At 40.0% G+C, this 27221-nt stretch overlaps 2 protein-coding genes across 15 annotated transcripts in view; one reads left to right on the top strand and one right to left on the bottom strand.

Annotated features, from left to right (window-relative positions):
- The window catches only part of SLC66A3 (solute carrier family 66 member 3), a 154374-nt gene that overhangs the window by 20254 nt on the left and 106899 nt on the right, over positions 1-27221 (top strand). Inside the window, exon 7 of one of the 10 annotated variants that reach the window (XM_084826625.1) lies at positions 22887-23219. The exons of 7 other annotated variants lie outside the window; for them this stretch is intronic. In XM_084826625.1, the coding sequence (XP_084682751.1) occupies positions 22887-22915 (29 nt within the window). In that variant the 3' untranslated portion in view covers positions 22916-23219. Of the gene's footprint in view, positions 1-12900; positions 13267-19962; positions 20077-22886; positions 23220-27221 lie in introns of those variants that run through there. 2 more of the 10 variants (XM_084826621.1, XM_084826617.1) reach the window with 2 other exon arrangements.
- ROCK2 (Rho associated coiled-coil containing protein kinase 2) overlaps positions 559-27221 on the bottom strand; it is a 107569-nt gene continuing 80906 nt past the window's right edge. For 3 of the 5 annotated variants that reach the window (XM_084826613.1, XM_084826611.1, XM_084826612.1), the window contains 14 exons: positions 26785-26969; positions 23922-23991; positions 23273-23376; positions 22970-23156; positions 21587-21680; positions 21398-21492; positions 20433-20612; positions 19713-19881; positions 16484-16554; positions 15363-15451; positions 12557-12635; positions 11078-11339; positions 9827-10055; positions 559-2301 (listed from right to left, as the gene is read on the bottom strand). In XM_084826613.1, coding sequence (XP_084682739.1) covers positions 2298-2301; positions 9827-10055; positions 11078-11339; positions 12557-12635; positions 15363-15451; positions 16484-16554; positions 19713-19881; positions 20433-20612; positions 21398-21492; positions 21587-21680; positions 22970-23156; positions 23273-23376; positions 23922-23991; positions 26785-26969 — 1818 coding nt within the window. In that variant the 3' untranslated portion in view covers positions 559-2297. Of the gene's footprint in view, positions 2302-4454; positions 4686-9826; positions 10056-11077; positions 11340-12556; positions 12636-15362; positions 15452-16483; positions 16555-19217; positions 19395-19712; positions 19882-20432; positions 20613-21397; positions 21493-21586; positions 21681-22969; positions 23157-23272; positions 23377-23921; positions 23992-26784; positions 26970-27221 lie in introns of those variants that run through there. The other 2 variants (XM_084826614.1, XM_084826616.1) reach the window with 1 other exon arrangement.

Below are 27221 nucleotides of genomic sequence, written 5' to 3'. Positions count from 1 at the left end.
CCAATTCATATCTTCCCACAAAACAATTTTATATAAAATATGTATGCCTTCTGTGAATGGAAACAGCTTTTATTGTATACATGTTTAAACAATAAGTCTTGTATGCAAAATATGCATTTCTTAAAATATGCTGTACTCTCAACTGTTCAAAGGAAGCAGGCAAAATGATAAATACTCTTGCTGTTCCATGGGGGCAGAAATTTAAGATACGTTTTAAATTTTAAGTTACGGGTTGCACAGCTTTTTTTTTTTAGACCAAGTGTATATAAACAACATAATTGAATATATATTGGGCAAGTCACCATGTATTAGTGTAAAGAGGTGCTTATAGGCCCAGTCCACTGAGATCTTCATCCATGCATGACCGACTGAAGTGAATTCCTATTCATTTCAACGGAGCTTGAATGAGAGAAGATCCTAGTATGTGTTGAGCTCTTACTGCAGCCTACTTGTGCACAAGCCCTGCTGAAGCAAATGGGAACTGCACAGAGTAATGCTTCATGAATTGTAACACCCTATGCAATTTTAGTGGGTAAAAGTCCAATTTTCATGGATGCGACATTAAAACAATTCCTGGTCCTCTCCTTCCAAATACCCAGTTCCTGCTACTAAAGATAACAACCTAGTGAAAAGTTTCATTTCCTTCACTTAAATGTTAGATTCTGTATTTCATTAGCACACTATCACGCAACATATATATGCATATATATGTATAAATAGGAAACAAAAAGAGACCAAGGAGGAGGCTACATTTTTTTACTGCCGTCATGTTTAACATTATAGCATACTGTAGTTGTATAAAACATGCATTTTCTGGGATAAATTATGGACATCGCATGAGCAGGCTCACATAAATTATATTTTGTACAAAATTAAAAAAATTCAAAATCAGATTAAGTGCCTCCAAGGCCTTTTCCTCCTATATGTTCTCAGACACACACAACTGAAATTATATTCCTATTCCTAAAGCTATGTGATAAGAGAACAGGATTCAAAAAGTTTAAAATACATCTACAGTATGTTTCAGTCATTAAGGGTTTGTGACAGTCCTTAGATATTGTGCAGTGAAAATGTAAAAAAAAAGTTATAGGTATTTTTTCAGAAATAAAAAACACACCTAGGATAGTATGCAAAAAAGAAAGGCAGGATGAAGTTTTGTAGCACTTAGTAAGGGTAATATAAAGATCGTGACTAATATTGAGGTTTGTACAAAAGGCTGGATGGAAAATTATGCCTATGCATAAAAGCTATATATTAGTTCTAATACTACCAATTCATGTCTCTGAAATCAATACTCAACTGACCCCTCCCTCCCCTTCCAAACCCATTAGATATACATTCAGAATAGACTGACATTGATATAAACTATTATATGTAAACATAGTGCACTATATTGTTCTGCCTCAAAGCAAAATTGCATCCTAAGAGCTGGTAAACCTCTGCATCCTTTTTTCTCCTCTCTCTTAAATATCTAGAATGGGCATAGACTTTAAGGGAACAAAATTAATTTAAGGCATTCAAGACTGGTAAAACAGGACTGCCCATTAAGTAGCTACAGAAATGAGTATATACTTTGAACTTCTCATTATACTTAGCTGCTGACTGCAGACATGCGGCTTTTGATATACAGGTATGAATGATATAAACTTTAACAGTATGGCTTTATACAAGTGCATAGTTGCAACTGCAGATAATGGTATATGAATAAAATGTATAAAAAATAAAGTGGAAAGTTTTTTTAAAAAAAACCCTCTTGCAGCAGTACAGTACAATATACATATTTACACACCAAAACACATACACACACAGTATAATGGTCACTTTTTAAAATGCAGTCTTCATCAGTGTGACAGACCCTTCCAACCCACCCCAGTCCCCACACCCTTTCTTCTGGAAAACTTGCTGGTGGCATTTCTCAACAAAAGCTGAACAAGGGATAGATTCTTCACATTTCCCCATGCCTTGATTCCTTTGTGAAATGTAGTGTGAGTCTTTCCAAAAGAGATTTTGTGGAACTGAATTTAAGAGTATCCTTGTACTATTACCAACCATTCCTAATTTACTCAGTCATCCAGAGGGATTACATTAAAAAAAACCACACACAAGAATTATTAGTAAATTGTATTGCAGCAAAAAACACACACCTCCCTGTAAACTTCTGATATATATATTTATATATAACTGTCTTTCAGGAACATATATATATATTTTTCATAAATTTTGGGATACGATGTTTCAGTCTTATTTCAGTGAGAAGAAAAATCACCTTCAACAGTGACTGCATTCACAGAAGGCAGTTAGCTGGAAAAAAAGAAGAAGATTTGATCAGTAAATGCTATACAGATTGTTTAAAAGCAGTGGAATTCATTCCGTGGCCTGCAGGCCCCAAAACAAGTATCAAGCCGGAAGCAGCGTGGGAAATCTCTGGATGGCTTCCCACCCCCGCAACTCTACACCCCCAGCCTGGCATAGGCTAGCCAGGCAGGGGGATCCCCTGCTTTGCATACCAATCTTGGAAGAAGGGCAGAGAATCTCATTCTCCTTCCCCCATTTAAGCAAACAGCAATCTGTCTACTTCCCTTCAGTTTGATGTGACATCAGGCAGAATGAGGGCTTGGGCCTCAACATAGGAAGCTGACTTACGTTGACCTGGTTCGCACATAACAAGAAGCCACCATGGGTGAATTTCCTACAGGGCTCCTTGTTGCGGTGGAAGCCGCCATTTTGAATATTCAAGCAGCAGTGGGGTAGGGGTGGTGTTGTAGCTTGTCATTATGTGTGAACCTGGCGCGGGTGGGTTGTTGGGATGGTTAACAAGCCACCTGCAAACCTAAAACGGCCCATGGGTTCTGGGCTGCTTGTCAAGCATCCCAACAACTCACCCTTGCTGGGTTCACATGCAATGACAAGCTATGCCCCCCCCCCCCCGGCCCGTGGCTCAAATACTCAAAATGGCAGCAGCCACAACAAGATGCCCCATGGGGAAATTCACCCAAGATGGTTTGTTGTTAAGTGCAAACTACACCGCAGAGTCAGACCCTTGGTCTATCTAGCCTAGTGCTGTTGTCACTGAATGGCAGCGGCTCTCCAGGGTTTCAAGCAGGATTCTTTCCTAGCCCTACCTGGAGATTCTGGGGATCGAACCTGGAATCTTCTGCATGGAAAACGTGTGCTCTACCACTGAGGTGCAGCCCCTCCCTGCCTCTGCTTTGCGCTCACGCTGCCATATTTCCATAAGAGCTTGAGGGAAGCACGCATATGGAGTTCTCCCTGTTTTAGCGGGATTTTAGCAACTTGCCCCCTTGGGGGGGGTGGTGTCAGGATTTGAATAATTGCACTTCTGCATTCCTTAGTTTTTCTTCAGGTATGCCGAAGCCTTCTATTTTGTTTGTGGATGGCCACCCATTTTGCTTCCATTAACATCAGTCCACCCACTCTATTGGAGGGAGTGATACAATAAAGCTGTTGCAGCCAAGACCAATCTGTCTTGCAGGCTTACACTATGTATGACTGGGAAAGGGAGAGGATGGGTCAATCTGCCACTGCCCCTGAAAGTGAGTGGCAGTGAAAAGGAAGGCTCCTCGTGGGCAGGAGCACTGCCCCTCCTAAGAAGAACATGACGGTGGTGGTGGGGGAACGTACTTCTAGCCCCCCCAACCCCAGGATCTGAGGAGGAGGGAAGGAAACAATGGATGTTATATTTTTCTATAGCCCAATCCTAAACACAGTTGCTGAGGGGGTTGGCGGGGGTGATGGTGGTCCTCTTTCATTTTCATATTTTTTAAAAAATTACTAAAAGAAATATACATATGTCACCAGAATTTCTTGGTGGAATGGCATGGAGAGGGGAATTTCCTTACATTCTCCTTGGGACCTATAGGCCACGTTTGATTTGGAGAATTAGGAAGCATGACCCTATCTGAGGTGATGGCCTTAACGATTTGGGGGAGGGAAGACTAGAACGCTCCATCCTTCCCTTTCCAGTTCATTGTGATAGGTGTTTACCTAGTGAATGACAAAAACAGTTGCTAACATTTGCACTTCAATGCACTTGCAAAGCAACTTATATCACAAATGAATTGTTAAAAAATATTAAAAGGCACACCGATGCAAAGAAATCCAAGTCACCGCACTGTCAAAGAATGCAGTATGTAAGCCACCGGCTAAAACAAAAGTTGCATCACACGTCAAAACAGATATATGTTGCTGCCCACATCTAAGCCTGCAGTAACATATAAAAGGCTGAACAAAGTACAGATTTGATTGTTTAAAAAACCGAATTTGCAAAAAGTTAGCGGTACATCTTTGAAAAGCACGTTATGACAAACACAGATGGACGTATGGATTTTGAGAACTACATTTTCAAGGTACCTCAAAAGTCAGATGCATGCATCATTAAAATGTTCTTAATACCTTTTTTGAAGGCATAAAATTGCTTTTTGGGGAATTTAAGCTCACACACTTCATCTACTGGGAAAAATCCAAACAGCATGCTTCATTTCAAGAAAGCCAATCCATTCTCCTATAAATATTCACCCATTTACCTCTTCAGAACAAACACATCGTTATCATCATCGCTATCATCAAGATAATTATCGTTCTCAGCATCATCAATATGAAAATCAATATGAAAATCAATATCATCAAATGACCAATCCCAGTCTCTACATGCCATATCAATCAATCTGCAAAATGAGGTTTTAAAGTTTTATGAGCCACATTCCACTAAAAAAAGATTCTTAGTATGACAATTATTACAAGACATTTTTCCTTGTGCATTATATTGGCTACAGTCTAGAACCCATATGCTCTACCTATCAGAGTAAAAATGGTGTAACTAACAAAGCATGCCACTGTACAGATGGGTTGCTTCCCACTTTAAATGACATGGGGCTTTGATTTATTGTCAGTGGCCATGATCTGGAATGTTGAAGGACTTGCGCATGCGCGTGCACACACACACACACACACACACCATGGGGTTGTCACCATGTTGTCCTCCCACCCCTTCCTGAAAGAATAGGCAACCTGGAATTCTCCAGAAGCTTTGGACAACTCCTATAATCTCCAGCCAGCATGGCCAATGGTCAAGAACAATGGGAGTTGTAATCCAAACCATCCGGAGGACACCAGATAGTCTACTTCAGATCTAGAGCAACTTGCAGCACTTCTGCCTGCTCCACAGCTCAGCACAGTATGAGACCCGGTCTTCCCCAGTCCTGAGTGTGCATGCCAGACACATCAAGCAGTGGCATCTCAAATTATCCTGGCCTGTGGGTCAGGCATATTTGCTGCTTCTGCCTACCTGCTTCACAGTTTAGGGAGACGTGAGAGACTACCCCCAAGTTCTCTGCAATTCAGAGAGAATTCAGGGGATGGGATCTCTGTGTGCTAGTGACATCCTAGCAAGGGCTTACCCAAGGGCACTTGTCCCTGGTGAGGTCATTTGTGAAGAACTATAAATAATCCCCACACATATCACAGGAGACACCGTCTTGGAAGAGATGTTCCCCCTTCTGTCACATACCAAAGGGAATACCTCTTGTAAGATGGCACTTGCCCATCCTTGGCTTTTGCAAATAATTTCAGTACATGGTTTTTAAAACAAAATCTGCTGATCCATTAATTAGAACCACCTTTTTAATTAATCAAAAGATTTTTAATAAATTAATTTTATCGATTAATAGATGAAAACACTGAAGCTCTACTAGACTTTTCAGTAAATATGTGATTAAAAACATGGTCACAGTAACTCACCAACCACTGAAAATTATGAAGTTATAAACATGTTTCACACTTGCTAAAAGTATGGTGTTTATTTTTTTAAAAAAGAAAGCTATATTCTAAGTTATACATTTATTACTTTATCTAATGCGTAAACAGTTATGCTAACAGCAGAAGAAGTAACAACATTAAATAGGATCCGCAGAATGCTAACGTTTTCTATATAAAGCTCACTATATTAAAGGAGAAAAATACATGTTATAAACAAGTACAGCTTCTTAAAAAAATATGACTCTTCAACACCTGGAGAAACAGAAACCACAATCAGTTGCCTTTCTAAGCTTTGTTTTTGTGGCTGTAGAGTAAAATGTATATGGCATTTAAAGCAAGCAAAAACCTCCAGACCAACGCAAGACTATTCTTAAGCCAAAAATGGAACACACCATGTTTCCCTATTTAAAAGGGTAGTTACACAATTTATGAAGGAGCAAGGTGAATATTTAGTGCCTAGTTCCTCAATAGGGAACATGTTGTGTGTGGGGGGGGGGGGGAGTCCCGCTGCTCTTTTGCTTGCTGCCCTCCCACTGGCAGCTGGTATCATGTACATGCACGTTCACACAGCATATGTTAACAGTATATGTATGGTATTGTTCACATCTACCTACACACACACTCACACACACACACACAAAAACATCAAAGGCACAACTGGGATTACCAGTTTGCCATTGCAAACAGGACGTGTTACCAGCTGTCAGGGTAGCAAAGTAAAGAGATGGACTGAACCAACTCTCTAAATTAACTCAGCAATTACTTAGAGATAAGTGATGCACATAGTATTGACAGGGCAGATTCAGTCTATTACTGTTACAATTTTTAAAAGAACTCTACAGTAGGTATTGTCACTTTAGGTGCAGGCATGTAACTGCACAGTAGATAATGCTTCAGGCACAGGAGAGACTTGCAACAGAGTTCCCATGCCTTTATGTGGCCACGTTTAAAACTGCACTTTAAAACAAATAAGAGCTCCTGAAAGATGTAGGCAATATAAGCACTTACGAAATTCTAATATTTCATTATGGTAGTATTTCTCATAATTTATGAATATCACACTACCTTTCTAAAGCTAGTAAATATTCTATTCCTCCCTGAAGATAAAGACCTTACTAGATTTTTCCACCCAGCTTTTACTACCGGTGGCTTTTTTCTTCCTGCCATTTGCACAGCTCCTCCTACACTAATTTTCACTTCAACCATTCAACAATTGTGCTAGTGTATGTGGTTTTTAATTGTTTTTGGAATCTATTTTCATTTTACACATTTGAGCACTTGGTTTCTGAGTAGAAAGGTGACTCAAACATTAAAAAATAAATAAAAATACATTGCAGACAAAAAGTAATCCTAATTACTTCTAGCACGCACGCACACACGAACGATCAATTTCCCCTTCCCTGGGCACACATGCACATGCATATAAACATGAGAACTAATTAGGGTGACTTTTTGCCCGAAACTACATTTCCTTAAAACAAAAGTTAATAGAGGTTGTTAAATGGAACTACTGCCTTTTTACTCTCCCATCCTAAATGTAAAATCCCTTCAAATGCAAGCACGACTTCATAGATATATCTTCATCTACCCAGTGAAACATTCCCGGGAATAGCAAAGTGGAGGTTTTGTTTGTATGTTAGAATTTCTTTGGAATGGGATTTGCTACCAATTCTAATCTCAGCCACAAAGTCATACCAGTGTGGTGCTTTCTCCTCCAAGGAATGTATCAGAATATAACAATTAGGTGAACAATATTAAACTTAAAATTGGAAGTATGTTTTAGTAAGAAGTCTGGGCCCTGGTCAAGAAGAAAGTAGTGATGTGAGCGCACTTTCTGCACTCCGCTGATTTCAAGGGGATTTGTAAGTACAGCTAACTTTCTCTGGGTTGGGCCAGAATATCTTTCACACATGTTTTTACTTGGTCTTTCAATAATCTTTTTGACGTCAATATTACAGATCCATCTACAATGTTATTTTATATGCAACACAAAACAAACAGGACAAAGCATGAAATGCACAAAAATTGCCCTTCATACCATTTTGGACATACTCAAACTGATTGGTCGTTAAATGACAATATTTTCTTATTTTTTCTATTAAAACACATCTGTAATGAAGCACAGATTATAAGATGTATCAGCACTATAAGAGACTGCAAAATCAATACATTTAAATACACATGCCTACTACTGTTTACATGAATTTATTCCCTGCGGCCCCAGGTACTGAGCTAATTATTATATAGGTGTCTTTTGAAAATATTGTCATTTGGGCTTAACAGCAGAGTTCTCAAGGTTAGTCCTCACAGTTAACGTGCATTTGTGCTTCAGCCACAGGTCCCTACTACTTACTGTTGAAATGTTAAAAAATAACACAGTACAGAAAAAACACAACTCAGTGAAGAATAATTCGAAAGACAGGTCCAGAACTAAAAAAATAAAATGAAATACATATGATAAAATGGTAAGAGCCAAAATATAAGGTATATGCCATCTTAATTCACAGAAGTTCTTAACAAGTGAAGAGGGTTCAACCTTTCTCTCAGATTCAGACCTAGAAATAGTCATCCATGCCTTCATAACTTCAAGGCAGAGAAACTGTAGTTTCATCTATATGTGAACTCTAGACGATTGTGCAAGAGGTGGCAGCTGATGTGGAATGTCGTGGGTCACCCAACAGGAATAGGCAACCCAAAGAAAACTGTAAGGAAACCACACAAATTGATATAGACATTCATGTCTAATTAAATATTTTTGGTTTGGCCTATAAAAGGCCTTGGGATATAAGCCTTAGCAAATACATAATGTTACACAGCTGCCGCATCTACAATGCAGGGAATCCATATTTTTAAATGAAGAAAAGGGTCCCATCATGCCTAATTCTGGCACTCCTCAAAGGTTTCTTAATTTAAGCAAAAAGTGGTGTATTGTGCAAAACTGAAAACAAGACTAGAGAATATTTGTGTCTGACTTATATAGCTAGGAAAGGCAACTAGTGCACTCAATGCAGTTTTCATCACAAGGTATACAAAGGATGCAAACAAAATAGCCAGCATGCTGGCCTAGTTTGGACATAAGTCATGGTTGTTGTTGGCTTATGACTCTGGCTTGTCTGGGGAGAGACAACCCAGAGTTCCAAAATTGTGCAATTGCTTGCAGCAGTGGCCAAGTGGGAGCAATAGGGCAGCATGCACCAGAACACGGCTCATAAACGATAACCTGGGTTTCCCCAGGGTTCATCACATCCAAACCAGGCTACTGTCTTGACACTGTCTAGAAATTAGGAAAGCATTTGACAAAAATAGCGAATGAAAAGTTGCTAGGAAGACTTAAAGTCAGACCTTCTGCTACTGTGTATAAATTTCACCTTCACATCCTTGCAGCACAGCACAAAATGTTAACGGTGGTCCTTTCTTCCCTCCCAACCGCATAAATAAAATGGCGTGGGGTGCAGGAAGTTACCTGATCCTGAATGTCTGTTCTGGTAAAATGTGAGTTCCAAATCAAACATACTATAAATACAGCCCATTTGATTTCTTGAAACTTTGAAGCATACCAAAGCCTCACCTTCAAGATCAGGTAACCTTAATTTAAAATGGAAGACATCAGCAGAAGACACATTGCTAATTGGTGTGGAATAAAAACAAACCATTAAAAGCAAAGCATTCCATTGCCTCAGTGCTTCCACTAATGCAGTGCCCCAAATAATCATTTTATTGCTTTGTTAAGTAAGTGGATTTGATGTATACATTAGCCTTCGACTTCTAAGGTCAGCTCCTACCATGTGCACCTGACAATTTCTCCCCCATCCCCAAACACTTGCAAAATAGATCAGAAAAGGAGGAATTAAACAGGCAAAGTGAAGGTCTCTTAAGACAGACGGGCTACATACATTTTAGTAGAAGTAATAAAATACTGTAAGGGTGAATCCAATACTTCAGAGACATTCAAAGATATATCTAAAATTGTTTTTGTGAAATGTCCAGTGCAGTTACAAAGGTGACTATTTATACCAGCCATAACAACCATTTCCCGAATGCAGTTTTTTACCTTGGAGGAAAGCCTTCCTTTTTATTTGGAGGAAGCTGTTTGCTTGGCCGTCTGATAGACTGGTTTGGCTGTACCTTCATGGAAGTTCTTGGTGAAGACCGTGCAAAAGGGTCTGGTGCTGGAGGCTTTTTGGGAATTTTTTTCCCTAAGCGGCTCACCCATTTCTGCTGTTCATCTGTAGAAGTTGCTAATAGTAGTAGATTCTTTGCAGTTGAAATATCGTAATTTACTGAAATATATTTTTTAAAAAAACAACTCAGAAAGAATACACATGAACAGTCAACTCACTGTACTTAGATGAAAAATAAGCAGTTTTATTTGGTTCCTATTAAGAGCAGCTGCATCCAGCCAAAGTTGGCCAATTTTAAAGGACCACTGGTTTAAGCAGGTGCTTAAGTTTCCTGCTGAAAATCAGCAGGTGTAACTTTGGCAAGTTCTCTCATCCTATTAGCATCAGGCACAATCCAGCTAAACTGCAGTCAAATTACAGGACAACCCATATTAAGCTACTGTGCACACTAGAACAAGCCCCAGATTCTTCTACACCACACAGGGGTTCCTTGTCAGAGTGTGGAAAGGGTTCCCTGAAAATAGAAAGTTTGAAAACTATAGATACAAAAATCAGGCTGGCATTTACCCATGTATTCTGAACATCACATCCTTTTCTCCAAATTATATTTCAGAAGCAAAAAGGCTTGAGTTACAAAGACACAGTCTGGACAGAATTACTTGTAAGTGAGTGCATGTGTAAACACACACACCACAAAGTTGCTCAAAGAAGCAAGCCTCTACTGAACAGAGCAGAGGTGTAAAACCTCTTTCAGCCCAAGGGCCAAATACCACTTTGAAGAAGCTCTTGGGTGCCACATTCCAGTGGTGGCAGGGCCAAAGGCAAAAAGCTGTGGGCCAAAATACCAGCATATATAACTTAAAGCTCTTACTGGTGGTAACTAAGCCTTAGGAGAGGCGTTTTAACCTTTAGAAAGGGGAAAAATCTGCACAAAGCCAGGAAACCACCAAATCATTGGCACTTGGGGGAGAAAGGGGATGGGACCAGGGGAAGAGGACATGGCCATCTGGGAAACCCTGGAGGGCCAGACTGGGCCTCTGGGGGGCAGAACTGGGCCCCTGGACCTGAGGTTTCATACCCCAGGAACAGAGCCTATTGGTACTTCACAAGAAACAGAAGTTTCATCTGACTATTTCTAACAAACCAACCCAAGTTATACTATACCGTTTTTTGCTAGATACCTTTGCAAGGTGCTATGATCTCTTCCTTTCTATCCATATGATCTTTATGGCATTTGATATGGCACCGGCGGCATTCCAATGCAGGAGGAGGTTTGAACATGTGCCACAAGGGCTTCATGCAAGCCTCACAATTGGTTGGAAAGTGATATAGTGTGGGTATGAATTCATGTCCCTTGTGGCAAATATAATTTGATTTCTCCCCTGCCGATTCTACAGGAAATTCCTGCTCCTTCTTGCTTTCTCCTTCATTATCATAAAGGATCTGGAATCAAAAACAGAAAGAACCATGCCAATAATTCTTGAAAACACAAGGCATATTTCCCAAAAGAACCGAATGTGGTTGCACTGACGTGCAACTAAAACAGCAAACAAAGGCAACAAAAGGCAAGGAGGAACAAAGAGAAGCGACAGAGTGGCAATTCAAACAAGCCTCTCTTAGAGCACCACTTGCAGCTCCAACAAACTGACATAACTGATTTGATGCAAACATTGAGTGCTTATGCAAGAACTTATTTTTGCTGAAGGGAAAAAAATGCCACCCCATCCCCTGAGATGTGAAGGCCCTGAGAAAAAGCTTTCCCCCTAAGGATTTCTTTTTTAGTTTGGTCGGGAACACTAAAAAAACCCCCTCTTATGAAATATTCCACTGGGGGGAAATCTCCTTTGAAATATTCTCTCTTTTGGAATAAGTAAAATGCTTAAGATAAGGTTTACTTATGCAAAGTGTGGCACCAGATAATCTATAGCGGTAGGGAATAATTCCTGTGTATACTGTAGACATATGCAATGTCTAAAGGAGCTATCCAAAGTGCTGAGCCCTATCCCCCAAATGGATTCAGCACCTTAGATAGCCCCTTTAGTGTTCTGGCTGGTCCTGACTGAAACCCAGAGTGGATGCACGGCCCCCCTGAAATCGGTACCACCAGCTCCACTGAGTGGGCCTTACTTCTGCATAAACATGCAACGGACTCCTCTGTAAAACTTTATAAATAAACCAAGATCTACAATTTTATATGCTAAGCTATAAATGATGCATTTTATGTAGTTAAATAATATAAGTTTAGATGTGATAAGAAAGTAAGTATTGTATATATCAATTTCCCCTCAAATGTCCATTTTTCTCCAAAGAGGGAAAAGAGTTCCCCCCATGGCATCAGCGTTTTCAGATATTTTAGATCTCTCCCCCTACTTTAATTTCTTTATCTAAACAAAAATGACACAGTTTTGATTTATTTTATTTACAGAGTAGTTCCACGATTCCCTCTTGATTTAGAGAAGCTCATCAGGAAGCTCATCAGGCTGAGCAACACTTAAGAATGTATTTTAAGACGAACTATACAGATAGAAACGGAAATACTTAAAAATAAATTTAAACGCATTTAGAAGGGCAGCATATTCTGACTATTTACAGAAGACACGGCACCTTGTCTTCTCTTCTCTCATCATTTTTAGATAAAGGGTTTTTTTTAGAGGGCATACCTGGAAAATCCTGGGAATATCTTTAGAATCTGCCCTGTATACATCAGTTTGTGTGACAGGCCGAACATGGAACAGTTTGCTGTAGCAACAGAAATGCAGAAAGTTAACAAAAATTAATGATATGAATACTGAAGTACACAGTCGTAATGTAGCAACAGCTACAGAAGCTTTCCCATTTACTTCAGTAGAATTTATTTCGGACCCTAAATAATAACTTAAAGTGTATGGTTAATATACAACTAGCATTTTAAAGCTTCACTAATGTACGACTGGGTCCAATTGTGTCATTTCACTGTTGTTGTCAGCAGAACAGGGACAGGGGTAATTCTCCCTCCCTCCTGCAGCCTCTCGTGCACCTTCAACATCTGTATGGAGGGCTGGGAAACCCTCGAACACGCTATTTGATGGTGCAGAGCACTGCCGAGGAGAGAACAGAGGGAGACGGTTCCACTGCTCCAGCAGATATCTGCTACTGCAAGGATGGACTTAACCCATCATTTCTAAAATCAGTGCATTTTTAAAAACTGGGAAACAAGTATTACTTCAAGTAATTTGTATCATTCTTTTTCTATGTACTGTTCAAAGTTAAAACATCAACATAAAACAACAATAAGGAATGGATGTAATATGTATGCCTTTGCTTTATTAGAACAAAGGATGAGTTAGGAGTGACAATTAAAATTTACATAATAATAAATCTCTGGACTGTATGGGACTGACTGCAGAATTTTGTAAATTATTCCTTGATGAGTTAGAACATTAATGAAGCTATACAACTAAAAGTATTACCCAAGTCATGGGAAGAAGCAAAAACTATAATGATAACAAAACCAGAGATCCATCTGCTATTTGCTCCTACAGGCCAATTTGTGAATCAGGACTTGAAAATACAGAGCTCAATAATAGCACTGAGGCTAAATAAACTGATTTCAGCCTATATTGGTTCAGAGATCAGATAGCATTTATTATTACAGGATAGTAAAATGTCTTTCTACTAATATATAATATATTTTGGGCATAATTAAATGCATTAAAATATGACTGTGTTCCTTTTTCAAGACATGAAGAAGGCATTCGACAGAGTCAAATAGAATTATTTGATACCTGTGTTAAAACATTTTAATTTAGGAGGTCAGTTTAAAGAATGGGTGTTACTGCTAAATGCCAAGCCCAATGCCCCACTTCTGTTTGCTCTATCTACAGGACCTTTACCTATGGCAGTCAGAAAGAATCTTAATATGCGTGGAATATAGTTAGTATTTTAACATGAAATGTATCTTTGTATGTGGATGGTATTGTGCTTTATCTCAACTGCAAAAATTCTGCAAAGAGCTATTCTTAGTAATATAGGGAAGTGTATCAGAATTTGAAATCAACTATAATAAATTGTTGGGTAGGCCTTAGTATCCAGAGCGTAACTAAAGAGAAGCTCATTCATTTGATGGCTATACCTTGGAGGTTGAACCTGTAAAATAAGGTTGGAGTATGACTAAATCTCACAGGTAGGAAGGATCTCAACCATTAAAATGAACATCCTCCCCAAAATATTGGTTTTATTCTTTAACATTCCACTGCAAGTTCAAATATCTATTTTTAATAAATGGCAAATGTTCATCTTGCAGTTTATTTGTCTAGGAAACCACTGAGGGTAGCAGCTAAACTTCTATATAAGTAGTTAGAAAAAGGAGGTATGAGAGTTTCCAATATATATCATCAGGCTGTTAAACTTGCTTCAGTAAATGATTGGTTTCTTTCTGATAGCCTGCTGAAAGCAGAAAAGACTATTCTTAAAACAGTTTTAAGAAGTTTAATATGACACCAGAGGAAATCTTGGCCTACAAATATAAGCAAATTATATCAGCTTATTACTCCTTAGATGTGTGGTATAAAATTAAAGCAAGTCTATGTCCTGGATTAGTATTATGTACATCATTCTCCACATCCTCCTTTAAAGACAACTGAAGGCTTTTCTTCTCTTGGCGTTGTCAGTGGACTCACTGTTGTTCTTTCCTTTTCCCTATACTTTCCCTTTTAAAAAATTGCTCCGATAATGGTTTTCTTGCACTTTTATGTATAGTACCCTATTCACAACTGCTGGAGAGTGTGTGTGTATGGGGGGGGGGTGTCTGTGTGTGTGTGTGTGTGTGTGTAAATAAAACAAAATTGTCACACAATAAGTAGCAGGATCAATGGTGAAATGAATGTTGTATGTTCCTCATTTTTATTTACAATCACCCAGGAATAAGATACTTGCCTTAATTGCAAGAGTTAGCATTTATAGGTTGGTGCATACACAATACTCCTGATTCCTTAACTATGGGAATTGCTGTGCCACAGCACTACTCACACTGTCCTCGAGCTCTCACCCTGTCCTTGCAAATTCTACTCGACAGCCTTAAACACAATTAACACTAACCAGGGTTTTGAAGCCATCTTAAAATCCTGGTTAATCGATAACTCTGGGAAACCTTAACTATGGTTAAGGCTAGTGCCAATATAAAACTCAACCATACCTAAGACCCGTGATGGGAATACACAAAGGAGAGGAATTGGGGGATGGGAGTATGTCATCCTGCAAACCTGTTTGCTTATAGCTATCATGGCTAAGGGACTGAGAGCACTGTGCATGCACAAGCCCTACAGTACTACTATGTACTCTGTAATAAATTATAATTTGTTTTTAACAACAATGACTGGCACATTTATTTTTTCTACTAGTTTAAAGTATGTCTTTCCAAGGTCTTTGAGACTGTTAACCTAAAATATTTATTCACAGAATGAATAAAAGGCACATAACAATACTTACTCAATGTCTAACACCATGTAAGGATTGGATAGTTCTTTATCTTGCTCATTGTGGTAGAACAGTATCTTCTTGCTGCTTACTACTACATACTATTTTTTTTAAAAAAAGATATGAGTATAAGCACAGGTTGGGTCAAAAATTTCATTTTGGCTTCTACAAGCCATCTCTCTTGCAAGACAATATTTTAGAGGGTAAAACCACATCACAAAATGCATTTACATAAAATGCTCTTTGAATAAGTAGCTTTGGCTACTAGTTCAAGTGTTTTTAAAAAGGTATCTCAGTAAATATATTGGATTGTATCCAATAGAGTCCTTCTGCCTGCGGAATGGACACTGCTGGCTCATCGAATTTCCCCTCCCTCATGCAGACCCCCCACAGGTGCCCAAAATCTGCCCCAGAAAGCTGCATGACCCTCCACAGCAGATTTAGTGGGCTGCAGGAGGTAAAGTGAAACTCCTGTCATGCAAGCAGGTCCACTCACGTAATATTGGATTTAGCCTATTAAGTCACAATGTATGTTGCAACTGTCACATCAAAACAGAGTGATAGAATTGCCCAAAGTTATAATATGGCAAGTGTAATGAAAGATGTGAAAGAAGTTATTTCCCCCCCTTCAAATCCCACTTTTAAAAAAAGGATCTACCCCTTGGATTAAGAGCTTCTGTAGTTTGGGGATTATAATTAGATTTCTTGCTGTTGGATAGTCGATACATGCAAATATAACTCCTGTCTCCTGCGAGACACACAACACCTTAACCTGTAGCTTTAAACAGAGTGCCCCACCTCTAGTATATTTGCCTACTGAGAATTCTGAATTTCCTGCTCCTCTCACTCCCAGCTCCTTGGGAAAAACTACCCACTGAGAAGGACGATATGCGGAGAAAGGCAGCCAGCATCCCCTCTTTCACTGTGTATGTGATTCCTGCCCCAAACCACTTTCTCTGCCTACCGGCAGGAGAACCATCTGAACTGTGGTCAGTGCAATGTGTCGTTAATCTCAAGAAGGCCCACAGTTAATCTCAAGAAAAGCAGCAACACATCAAAAATTGTAGTTAAAAGCTTTATGCTTGGTTGAGCATAAATCGCTGCATATAATCTCAAAAAATTACATTTCTTACCTTTTTGACCCATCCAAATTTCTTTGTGTTGTTTCGGGCAGGCAAAGATAGCCAGCCCTCTAGTCTTGACTCTGAAAATATTAAAGTGAACAAACATTTCAACAATTATGATTTAGGCATACTGGTTTTCAAAGCAACGTTCATCTTCAATCCTTATATAATCAAACATTGCATTGCAAACAGCTGAAATTCAAAGGCAAAACGAGCAAAGCTCTATTCATAAATTGTGCCACCACACATTCCTATTAGTAAAAGCTTTATGCCCCATAGCTGAAACGTATAAAACATTTTTTTTTGCTGCCACCTTTTTGCTAAAAACTTTAACAGAACACACACATCAAGTGTTCCTGTTGCCATACCTTAAGATTATTTAACACACACACACGGTTGCCGTAATGCAATCTTATTGTAAAATATACTGTGCAGTTCCTGGTCTCAGTGCATCATCTGACTTCCTAGTTCCCTTTAGCTTTGAGATTGTGTTTCCTAGTTTTTAGTTTTATAAATTGGAACAACCAAAAAGCATTTCTCTTTTGAGCTCTTAATTTAGGTCTTATGATCATGGAAAGCCCCATAGTTAAAACACAAATGGTAATCGTTTGTTTCCCTATCACAGAGCTGATAAAATTAAGTTCTCTATTACGTTTAATCTACAGGATTGAATGTATTAATATAAATAAATACACAGGCTTTACTCAAAGCAACGAAGTTTTACCCAAGCTTGTAAAAACTGTTTTTAGTAGATCCTCCCACAAAATGTAGCACTGGCGACAAGAGTTGGGGTTTCAACTTCACTGAACACAAATCAAGGAGAACACTAGATTTATTTATTGGACCAAATTTATGGGGTGGGGACGGGGACCTTCTAGTCTTTTCAATGGACCGAAAATTACACTGAAGGGTGTTTTGTTAAAAGCGTACTTATATATTACACATTGTTTATTTATTTGCTGTTCGCTACCGCACAGCAATTCCAGCCCAAGCATTTTGTCAAAGAACTCTGCCATCTGTTTATTCAAAATTCTACTTTGAGTTCACAAAGTAGCATCCAACTGTCCCAGCACCAGCGCTAATGATGGCATAAACCAATGCTTGCACAACCTAACTGGCGCTTATTTGGGCAATGGAGAGAAGAGGAAGAGGGAAATCACTTTTTCCTATTGCCTGAACAAGCGCTAGCTATGTTGCGCAAGAGTTGATTTCTACTCGTGCAACATCGTTAGTGCTGGGACACAGTCGGATACTACCTGTGAGTCCCATTTTAATATATTTAGGTCTGTGTTCCCAGCAGTGTGTTGTATTCTTGTCTCATCCCACAAAAGCAACCGTCTCTTTGAAGAGACTTGTCCACAAACTGTCTCTAAATGTTCAGTGTTTCACAACAGAGCTGTCAGATGTTCTACATATTAGGGAGCTGTGACAGGAACAGGGAACAAACCCAAAGGCATCTACTAGTTTACTCCCACAATTTAGGCAATATATTGCTCCATGAACTCAAGCTGATCACCTTCCTGCTTTGTTTCAACAATATGGAACGCATGGGAGCTAAGCCATTCCCTTCCCTAACACACCACGGGAGAAAAAGGGTGGAAGCAGTGCCAAGGCAATAGGTAACATTCAACTAAATGTCCTGTGTAGAGAGTTGGCAATGAAAGTTTGTGTGTGAGCTCATGCATCTGCACAGCTAGGAGATAAATCAGAGCAAGAGCAAGCTAAAATGTTGGGGGATTGATCTCCAAAGTGGGGCAAGTTCCTGAGTTTAGGAATAGTTTTAGTTCACTGGCTGAAGAGCCATTTTGAATGCACAACTTAGTATCTCTGGCTCTGACGCAGGATACGATCGGGTAGTACACATGTTTATTTTAGAGTACTTCCCTATCAGCAGCTCTTCCCAGAGAGACATCCCAGTGCATTTTCTCTAAGGCTAAATGAATTCATCATCTGGCTTTTAAATGAACTATACCTAAAAAGCATACACAGTGTAGGCTTCTTTTCTGAGAATACTGAAAGTGTGAAATCATTTGATGAATTCCAAGGTGCACCATTCAATTTCCACTCCTAAATAAAACATTCCCTCATCGAATAATTAGCGAATAATTTAGTTGATTAAATAAATTAAGGACTGAAGTCCTAACGTCATTAACAGCAGCTCAGGGTGGGTGCACGGACTGGTAATAAGGGAAAAGGTGCATCTACCTCTATATCAGGGGTGCACAATCTTTTCTGATGTCTGCTGGGGGGCCGGGGGCTGCACACTCTTCCTCCAAATACACACCTATCCCCTCCCTGCCCACTGAGATCTAGGGATCACTGCGCATGGGGGGAGGCAAAAGCCTCTCCCATCCCTCAGCAATCACCACCAAGATTGTTGTTTCTCCATCATTACTAACAGTGGGAAAACAGTGCTGTTGGAATCCAAGGAACAGCACTTTGATGTTGCAGTTCAGCTGACCAGGGGGAAATGGGTGGGGTCCTGCCAGCTTCGGTAGCTGCAGAGAGCAGCCAAGGGTCGCATGTGGCTGCAGTCCACGCACCCCTGCTCTATATAGCACCCACAATTTCTTAAGATTAAAATTACCATCAGTGACTATTTTAGATAACAAGAGCCCCTCCTTTCTTCATGCAGCACGTTTCTATTAGATTTCAACTGCTTTCAAGGTTAGTAATGAAAAATTAGAGGAATGACCTTCAAGCAACAGCATTCCATCACTAACTGTTTTATAAAGATTGTCACCTGGACTGTCAGGTTCTGAAGGGACTTGTGCAGAAGTCAGTGGTTCTTCCTCTGAGTCAGAATCAGAGCTGACAAATACATGAGAACTGGAAGGCTTAGTAGCAATACTGACAGAGGTAGAAGAGCGCTGGTAGGTAAAAGACATAGACTCCGAAGTATGGGACTGAGTGATACGAACTGAACACCCAGCGTAAGCGGAGGGAAAGTCCAGAAAGAATGAATGAAAAGTAGCTTTACAAAACGACAACATTTGCTTCTTCAGTTATTGCATTATAAATAATAAAATAGATGTTTTAAGTGAAAATATGAGTAAGAACTATACTCTATTTCTTCACATATTAAAAGATGGCTTTACTGCTAAAAGATTAAAATGTTGGGGAGGGAGAGATGAGGAGATTACATTCCTTTCTGTAACTTCCAGAACTTCAGCAATCCGTTTAAACATTTCTATTTCTGTAATAAAACAGTAGTATGCTAACGAAAGATGAATCTTACCAGGGAAGCCATCATCCGCCTCTGCTTCCCCAGGGCCACCGCATATGCTACTGCTGTCTAGACCAATGTGTATTGATTGGAGCTGTGAGCGAAGCTGCTCGATGTCACTGTCTTTGCTGTCAAGAGCCATCTGCAGTTCAATTCGTATCTGGCTCTCATCTGCTATTTGCTATAAAAGGAGATTTAAGAAGCACAATAAAGCCTCATCTTAGTCCTAAATATTTACCACATTATAAATTCTTGTTTACAGAATTTCTTTGGCATGCTTAAACTAAGAGCATTCTTTGAACTCCAACTGCTAGAAGGTAGGAGGGAAAAATAAACCAAACTATGAAGTAGCCTCTATTTTAGCACAGTTGGGTTGCACAAGTCCAAGCAATGAGAACAGTGGGAGCAGGAAACAGGGGGAAGGAGGATTTCTGTAACGCAGGCCCCCTTATCCAGTACCTTCTAGCTGTAGTGGATTACAATTCCCATTACCTGCAACCAACATGTGTGACAAGCATGCTGGCTGGGGATGGTGGGAGTTATAGTTCAACACACCTGAAGAATGCTGCTCTAATAGTTTCAGGATTAAAAGATAGATTCAACTATTTGAAGTTTCATAAGGCCTACAAGATTTGTGAGCATCTGCAGCATTATTTGGAAGTAACTTCTCTTTCAAGTAAGCTATGAAACAATTTTTTAAACTGCCATATACATCTGTATACAGATCCTTACAGCTTGCATCTCGTTGATCTCTCGCTGATACTTGATCATCATTGAAGTTAATTTTTCACGTTCAGATTTCAGCTCCATGTGCAATTTCCTGTTCTCCTTTTCTTTCCTTCTGACATCAGTGTCAGCCCCTCTTTGGATTGGATTCTTGCGATTCATTACTTCAGCCAGCTTGTTCACAGCCTGGGGGAGTACACAAGAAGAATAAGCTGCTACGTTAGAACTGCAGAATGAGATGTCATCTTTTCAACCCACAATTACGACAATTTCTTCCAGGGGTTTCTACTTGATCAAAATTGAATATATTCTAGAATAAGCTTGGCAACAGTCCTCATCAAAAGTTTCAAAGAAGAATTTAAAAATGCAGGTGAATGCAGAATGGTTTGCATGCCCTAAGTCCTGACTGGAAAGCTAAACAGAATTTAGTTTGCCCATGAGGCTTTGAATACTGTGAGAATGGTGAGAAAAACAGCAGACATACACCCACCCATCCACAATAAAAATGAATTAGGGGTTTATCTAGCATGGTATAATTTTATAATCACGTGCGTGATAATGGGCACAGATTTCTTAATTTTAGCATCTGGTACCTTAACGTATCCAAAAGACTTTGTTTTGTTAATGCGGGGTTGTGTTCACACTTTAATGAACACCTATGGAGTTTTCAGTGCAGCTCTGTTGTTCACTTCGTACACCTGATGAAGTTGGCCATTGCCTCTAGGAACCTGTGTCATTCTCTAACAAAGACAATGTTTGTCTTATCACTGTTGTAGGAAAAGTAACAACACTGAGGATGCTTTCTTAAGTGACTATTCAGGTCTCATGGTATTATATTGGAGTCTAAACATTTACAGCTCTTCTTTTATTGCGTCATCAGCCAACACCATTATTTCTTCCCCCTCCCCATATCCAATACCACCATGATAACCAAATTCTCCTCCTAATCACATTTCTCATTTTTACTTTACCTGTGTCTTCATAGTTCTTTCATAAGACAACTGCTTCTCAAACTGAGTCTTAAGCTGATCTATATCAGCTTCCTCCTCATTAAGATGGGCAATTCCTGTGAAAAGATAGGAAGTACTATTAGTAAAGTAAAATGTTAAAAATAAATGGCTGATCAAATAAAATCCACTTTTTAAAAAAGGAACACTCACTTTCTTGGACTTCTTTGAGTTTATTATTCAGCTCTTCTTTTTCATTTGCAAGATTAGCCACATCACTAGTTAGTGTCCTATTTGCTTCTTCCAGCTAAAATACAGAATTAAAGAAAGAATGTGTTACTCAGGGGCTTAAAACACAAGCCAACAACTTGTTCAAGTAGGAATTGAGATTTGGGGCAGGGGCCTGTCACCAAAATAATATATGGAAGAAGTTGTGTGGGAAGCAGACAAAAATGAGAGTGCCAAGGTCAAGAACAGAATTGTGGGAAAAAATGTAACAAAGGGAGTTTAACACCACAGGGAAAAAAGGTTGACATACTTCAGAAAAAGTTAGCGACAGTCCAGGGTTAAGGTTTACGAGCAAGACTAAGTGACAAAACGGTAAAGTCACAACCTAGATCCAGACCTGAATCTCATTTGCAGCAGAAAAACAGTGGTCTGCATACCTCAGCCAGAAAAGGAAGAGTATTATACTAGAATTTCCTAAATATTTATTTAAAATAACTGTACTCACAAAATCTTGATTTCTATACACTCTGGCTACAATTCTGTATCAGGCTACTAAAGCCCTGTAATCAGTGAAACTTATGTTTGTGTAACAAGGTGGAAGATTGCAAACTGCAGCTCATTCATTGTACTGTTTTTTATACCAGCAACCAACACTCCTTTCATAAAGGAAGCAAGGATCCTGTTATGTAATACTTCTGATGCTGAATTTTTTATAGCCAAATTATATACCTCTAAGGGCGCAATCCTATGACTGCTAGACAGTGGCTAGATGGCCATAGGAATTTTTGGATTATGGGAACCGACCTCGGAGCCAGTACTCCGAGGGTCAGTTCCCAGAAAACTGCCTCCCCACCCCTGCCGCCTTGCAAGAGGGTGGTTCCTCCCTGGCTTCACGCTTGTAAGCACAGCGCAGAGCTGGGGGAAAGGGGACATTCCTGGGGGAGGGGAGGGCGGAAGCGTTGTTACAACACCTCCAATGTGCCGTCTGCCCCCCCCCCCCCCCCCGCTCCAATCCGCCCTGGCTAGACAGCCGAAATCCCTGCTGGATTGGAGATTATCCCGACTGGATTATCCCGACTGGAGTGTGCCCTAAAAAACTCCAGTGCTGAAAAATCTATAGTAAACAGTGCATTTAGTAGGCACTTGACTGAATAGATTTACTTCTCAGAAGGCTCAAATGTTTCGGTAACTGCATATTTTCCACCCAAGTGTGAAAAATATATTAACTCTGAACCCTGGGAAACGTTTTCTCTGAGCATTTAACTTTTCTTTTTTTTTCATTCAGGGATTAAATGCTGCAAATGTGTACATTAAGCAATTCTGCAGACATAAGAAACCTACAATGCAAGTTTGATGTAAATTACTTACCGATCCTATTGTGGCATCTTTTTCAGAAAGTTCCTGCTTATGCCTAGCCATCATTTCTTTAATCTCCAACTCTTTCATGATCTTCTCTTTTTCCAAATCTGAGTATTGTTCCTCAGCGATAGATCGAGCCAACTGTTCAGAATCTGCTTTGGTTAATGTAATTTCAAGTTGTGCTGCCAAGGAATCCCTGCAAGACAAAGATAAATGAGTACTGTGGTTGAATAAATTATTCCTTTCATTTCTGAATTTCAGATATAGTTATTCTATTTTGTATGACTGAGAATCAAACTGCCACATTCTCACCTCTCATCTTGTAACTCTTGTATCTTTTGTTGCATTTCTTTACAAAGTTTGGTTTTTTCTTCACATTCTTCTTTAAGTTCCCGAACTTGTGTTTTATACAGCGTCTGAAATTTTTTTTTTTACAAAGGAAAACTGATGTACATATTGCAGCATTGAAGCAGTTAACTGAGCAGAACAAGGTCCCATTAGAAAGGCCTTAACTTCTGCTCAAGATGTGGAAGTTTCTTGTTTCTGATGTCACATTAACCACTGACAAGTGTTCAAACTGAACACAAATCCTGATCAGTTTCTGGCATTATTAAGAGTGGCAGCTATTACATACCCCACTCAACTAGAGTTCTAAAATTAACCAACATATATCCTGATTAGTAAATCTCTGACATAACTGCCATGTGACCCCTAGGATAGCCATCTTTGCCTTTCCCATTCACTCAGAGTTCAAAGATGGGACAACTGACTTTGACTCCAGAGAAATCACATTGTGTTAATGCTCTTATTACGAAGCATATTTAAAACTGTAGAAAGTAGAAGAGCCTATGTTAAATTATTGGAAAACTGCATACATGACTGTACATCTGCCAATTCCCATGGGGAAGGTGATATTTACCCTTAAGGAATAGAATAATAAATATGCCAGTGTAGTACATACTGAAAAATACTGTTCTGCTTCAAGTTGATCTTGAAGTTCTTTCATCTGCCCATCAGCGTCTTGCCGTTCCCTGTTAAGAGAATAATATATATTACAAGTGTGCACAGACCACAAGATTCAATTTGGATCCCAGTTTGGAAAAACAGCCCTTTGGGCTGGTTCAGAGACGACCTGCTTCAACCTGGTTCCGAAACTCAGTTCAGAAATCCAAATCTTCATGCTGCCCATTGACTAATATTGGAAATCAACAAATGGCTGTATTTCAATTAGTCACTTATGAAGGGACTACACATGCCCAGTTTCAGCCAAACAGCTGCAATGGTTCTTGTGCTACAAGCCTCAATTTTTTTATTTTTTTAAAAAGGGAAATGCAGGTAACTTTTTTTTTCTTAACAGAACTGAATGAAATTTGCAGGGATACTTGCCTCTTCTAAGGATATCAGGCCTGCCAAGTTTCAGATAGATAGGAGCAGGAAGCCTTTTGCGAGAGCAACCTTTAGGATGGGGGTCCCCCCAAAAAAAAGAATACACTTGTCCCCTACATTTTTTGTGGGCAATTGTTATAAAAATGACTTAAAGCATAGACATGGCACTAGTTAAGATGTATGCAAAGTTTTAGAAGGATAGGTGCAGCACCTTTTGTGAAACAAGTGTTCAAATTTGAGGGGGGTAAATGCCACCCACCATGGGTTTTCCAGTAATTTGTATGAAAATGGCATATCTTATAGAGATATCCCTAAGCAAGGAACCTAAAAAATTTCAGAAGAGTAGGTGCAAGGACTAGTGAGTTATGATGAATGAAAAACTGTGTAAGACTTCTTTGTTTTCTATTCAATTGGCACCAAAGTCACAGAAAGTGCAATAGGAGAGGAGTGGATGATGGATGTGGAACATACACTGGCAGAGCCAGAAGGACTTGAACATCCAACATTTTCCAAGTAAGCATCCAATGCTACACCCTCCCAGGTTCAACAGATTTTAGCATTCCTGCTAATGGGAGAGAGAACTAGCAAACCACACCGAACAGTCCTATATTACTTCTACATCCCTTCCCCAAATCACCTTGATTGGAGAGCCCTGGTAAAACCATTCACTGTGATTAGAAGCTAGGGCTGCCAGTCACAGAACTGCACCCCTCCTCTTCCTATCCCAACCTTTGTGTTTTCCTTATATGGAGAGCTTCAGGGGAAATTTATCAATTTTGGGAGGCACAGCGTATGTATCTCTGAATCTTCAGAAGTATTCAAGATTTGGATTTGGTCCACTTTGGAGGAACCCCACTCTGATTTGGACACCTCTTGAATTTGTCCGAATCAGTCTCATTCAGTTCGGGATTCAACTCAATTCAAAGCACACCCCTAATATGTACGCATTTTTAAAATACAGTTGCTTCAATAAACACTACTTGAATAAATGAGTAGGTTATAAATTATCTACTCCCCAATCCTCCATTTTTTCATATACTGTCACCTAGCAGACTATTCAACACCAGGTCGACATCCTCCAACCTCCTCTTGTCTCCCACCAAATGTACCTCAGCCATGTTAGGGCTCAGCTTCAGCTTATTCCTCCCCATCCAGCCACTCACCATCTCCAGACATTTGGACAGGGATCCTACGGCCAACCTTGGTGAAGATTTAAACGAGAGGTAGAGCTGTGTGTCAGCCGCATACTGATGACACTGCACCCCAAACCTCCTGACGATAGCCACCAGCGGCTTCACATAGCATCGGGGAGAGGATGGAACCCTGTGGCACCCCACAAGTGAGCAGCTACGGGTCTGAACCCTCCTCTCCCAGTGCTACGCTCTGGTACCTGCCGGAGAGGAAGGACCGGAACCACCGTAATACAGTGTCTCCAATGCCCAAGCCCTCCAGGCGGTCCAGGAGGATACCGTGGCCAATGGTATCAAAAGCCGCTGAGAGGTCGAGGAGAACAAGGAAGGAGCATTCGCCCCTATCCAAAGCCCTCCTCCTATCATCCACCAAGGCGACCAAGGCCATTTCTGTCCCATGCCCAGGCCTGAAGCCCGATTGAAATGGATCTAGATAATTGGCTTCTTCCAAGTGTGTCTTCAACTGCATCGCCACCACCTGCTCAATCACCTTGCCCAAAAATGGCAGATTCGAAACTGGGCGAAAGTTGTTCAAAACTTGGGGATCCAAGGAGGGCGTTTTTAAAAGCGGTCTTATCACTGCCTCCTTGAGAGCTGATGGCATCACTCCCTCCTCAAGGGAGGCGTTCACCACCACTCTGATCCCCTCACCCAGTCTCTCTCTGCAGCTCATAATGAGATGGGCAAGGATCACGTAAGCAGGTGGTTGGCTTTACAGATGAAAGCACCTTGTCCACTTCATCAGAAAGAAGAAGCTGGAACCAATCCCACAAAACCGGTTTGCCACAGACTGCCTCTTGCTCGCTAACTGTATCCACAGCGCACAGAATAACACTCCTAATCCGATAAATTTTATCTGCAAAGTGCCTTGCCAAGGCCTCACAGAAGGCCTTGGAATGCTCCAGCGGTTCCGGAGCAACTGGACCGACCAGGCTCCGGACCACTTGGAACAGCCTCCTGGGACAACACTCTGCAGACACGATAGAGGCAGCATAATATTCCTTTTTTGCTGCCTTCACCATGTGATAGGCTGAAGATACAGTAACAATATAACTACTTCACTATGCTTCCAATACTTTATCAGTCCTTTGTTTAGAATAAAAAATCAGTCCTATGTTGCAAAATCTATTGTTTCCTATGTGGCACCAGACAATTCAGCACAGCATATTTGTGGTTTGGTGGCTCATTTGTGAGCCACTATAAGCTGCAATGGAATATAAAAACACCCTTGATGCTGAACTGACTTACTTGCGGAGTTCATTATTTTGCTTTTCCAAACTTAGCTTGATTTCAATAAGATGGTTATTCTCCTGTTTTAGTTGCTTCTCTGTCATTTTCAGTGCATTCACATGCTGTGTTTGCATCTTGAGGTCATTTTGTGTGAGGTTGCGCTTTTGTGTTTCCTGTTCTATTTTCAATGTCAAGTTTTCAACCTAGAAAATGAATTGATTCTTTTGGTACACAAACATCTTACACAGGAAGAACAAACAATACCAAGCTTAATTTAACAATGTTTTAACTAAGAATGGCTAGTAGTCTAAGGACACAATCCTATGTTGATAGTCAGCAGCCTCCAAAGTCGGAGGCTGCCAAATATCCTAATGCAGGGAAGTCAGAGTATGGAGGCGATCCTCACCTCTGTACTCCAGCTGCCCTGCATTTTTGATAGATGGGCAATTTTGCCT

Source organism: Heloderma suspectum, chromosome 1, assembly GCF_057233095.1.
Source record: "Heloderma suspectum isolate Gila_16-S chromosome 1, 16-S_ref, whole genome shotgun sequence".
Taxonomy (NCBI): Eukaryota; Metazoa; Chordata; class Lepidosauria; order Squamata; family Helodermatidae; genus Heloderma; species Heloderma suspectum.
Note: the sequence above shows the minus strand (reverse complement) of the source record. Positions and strands in the feature narration are given on the sequence as shown.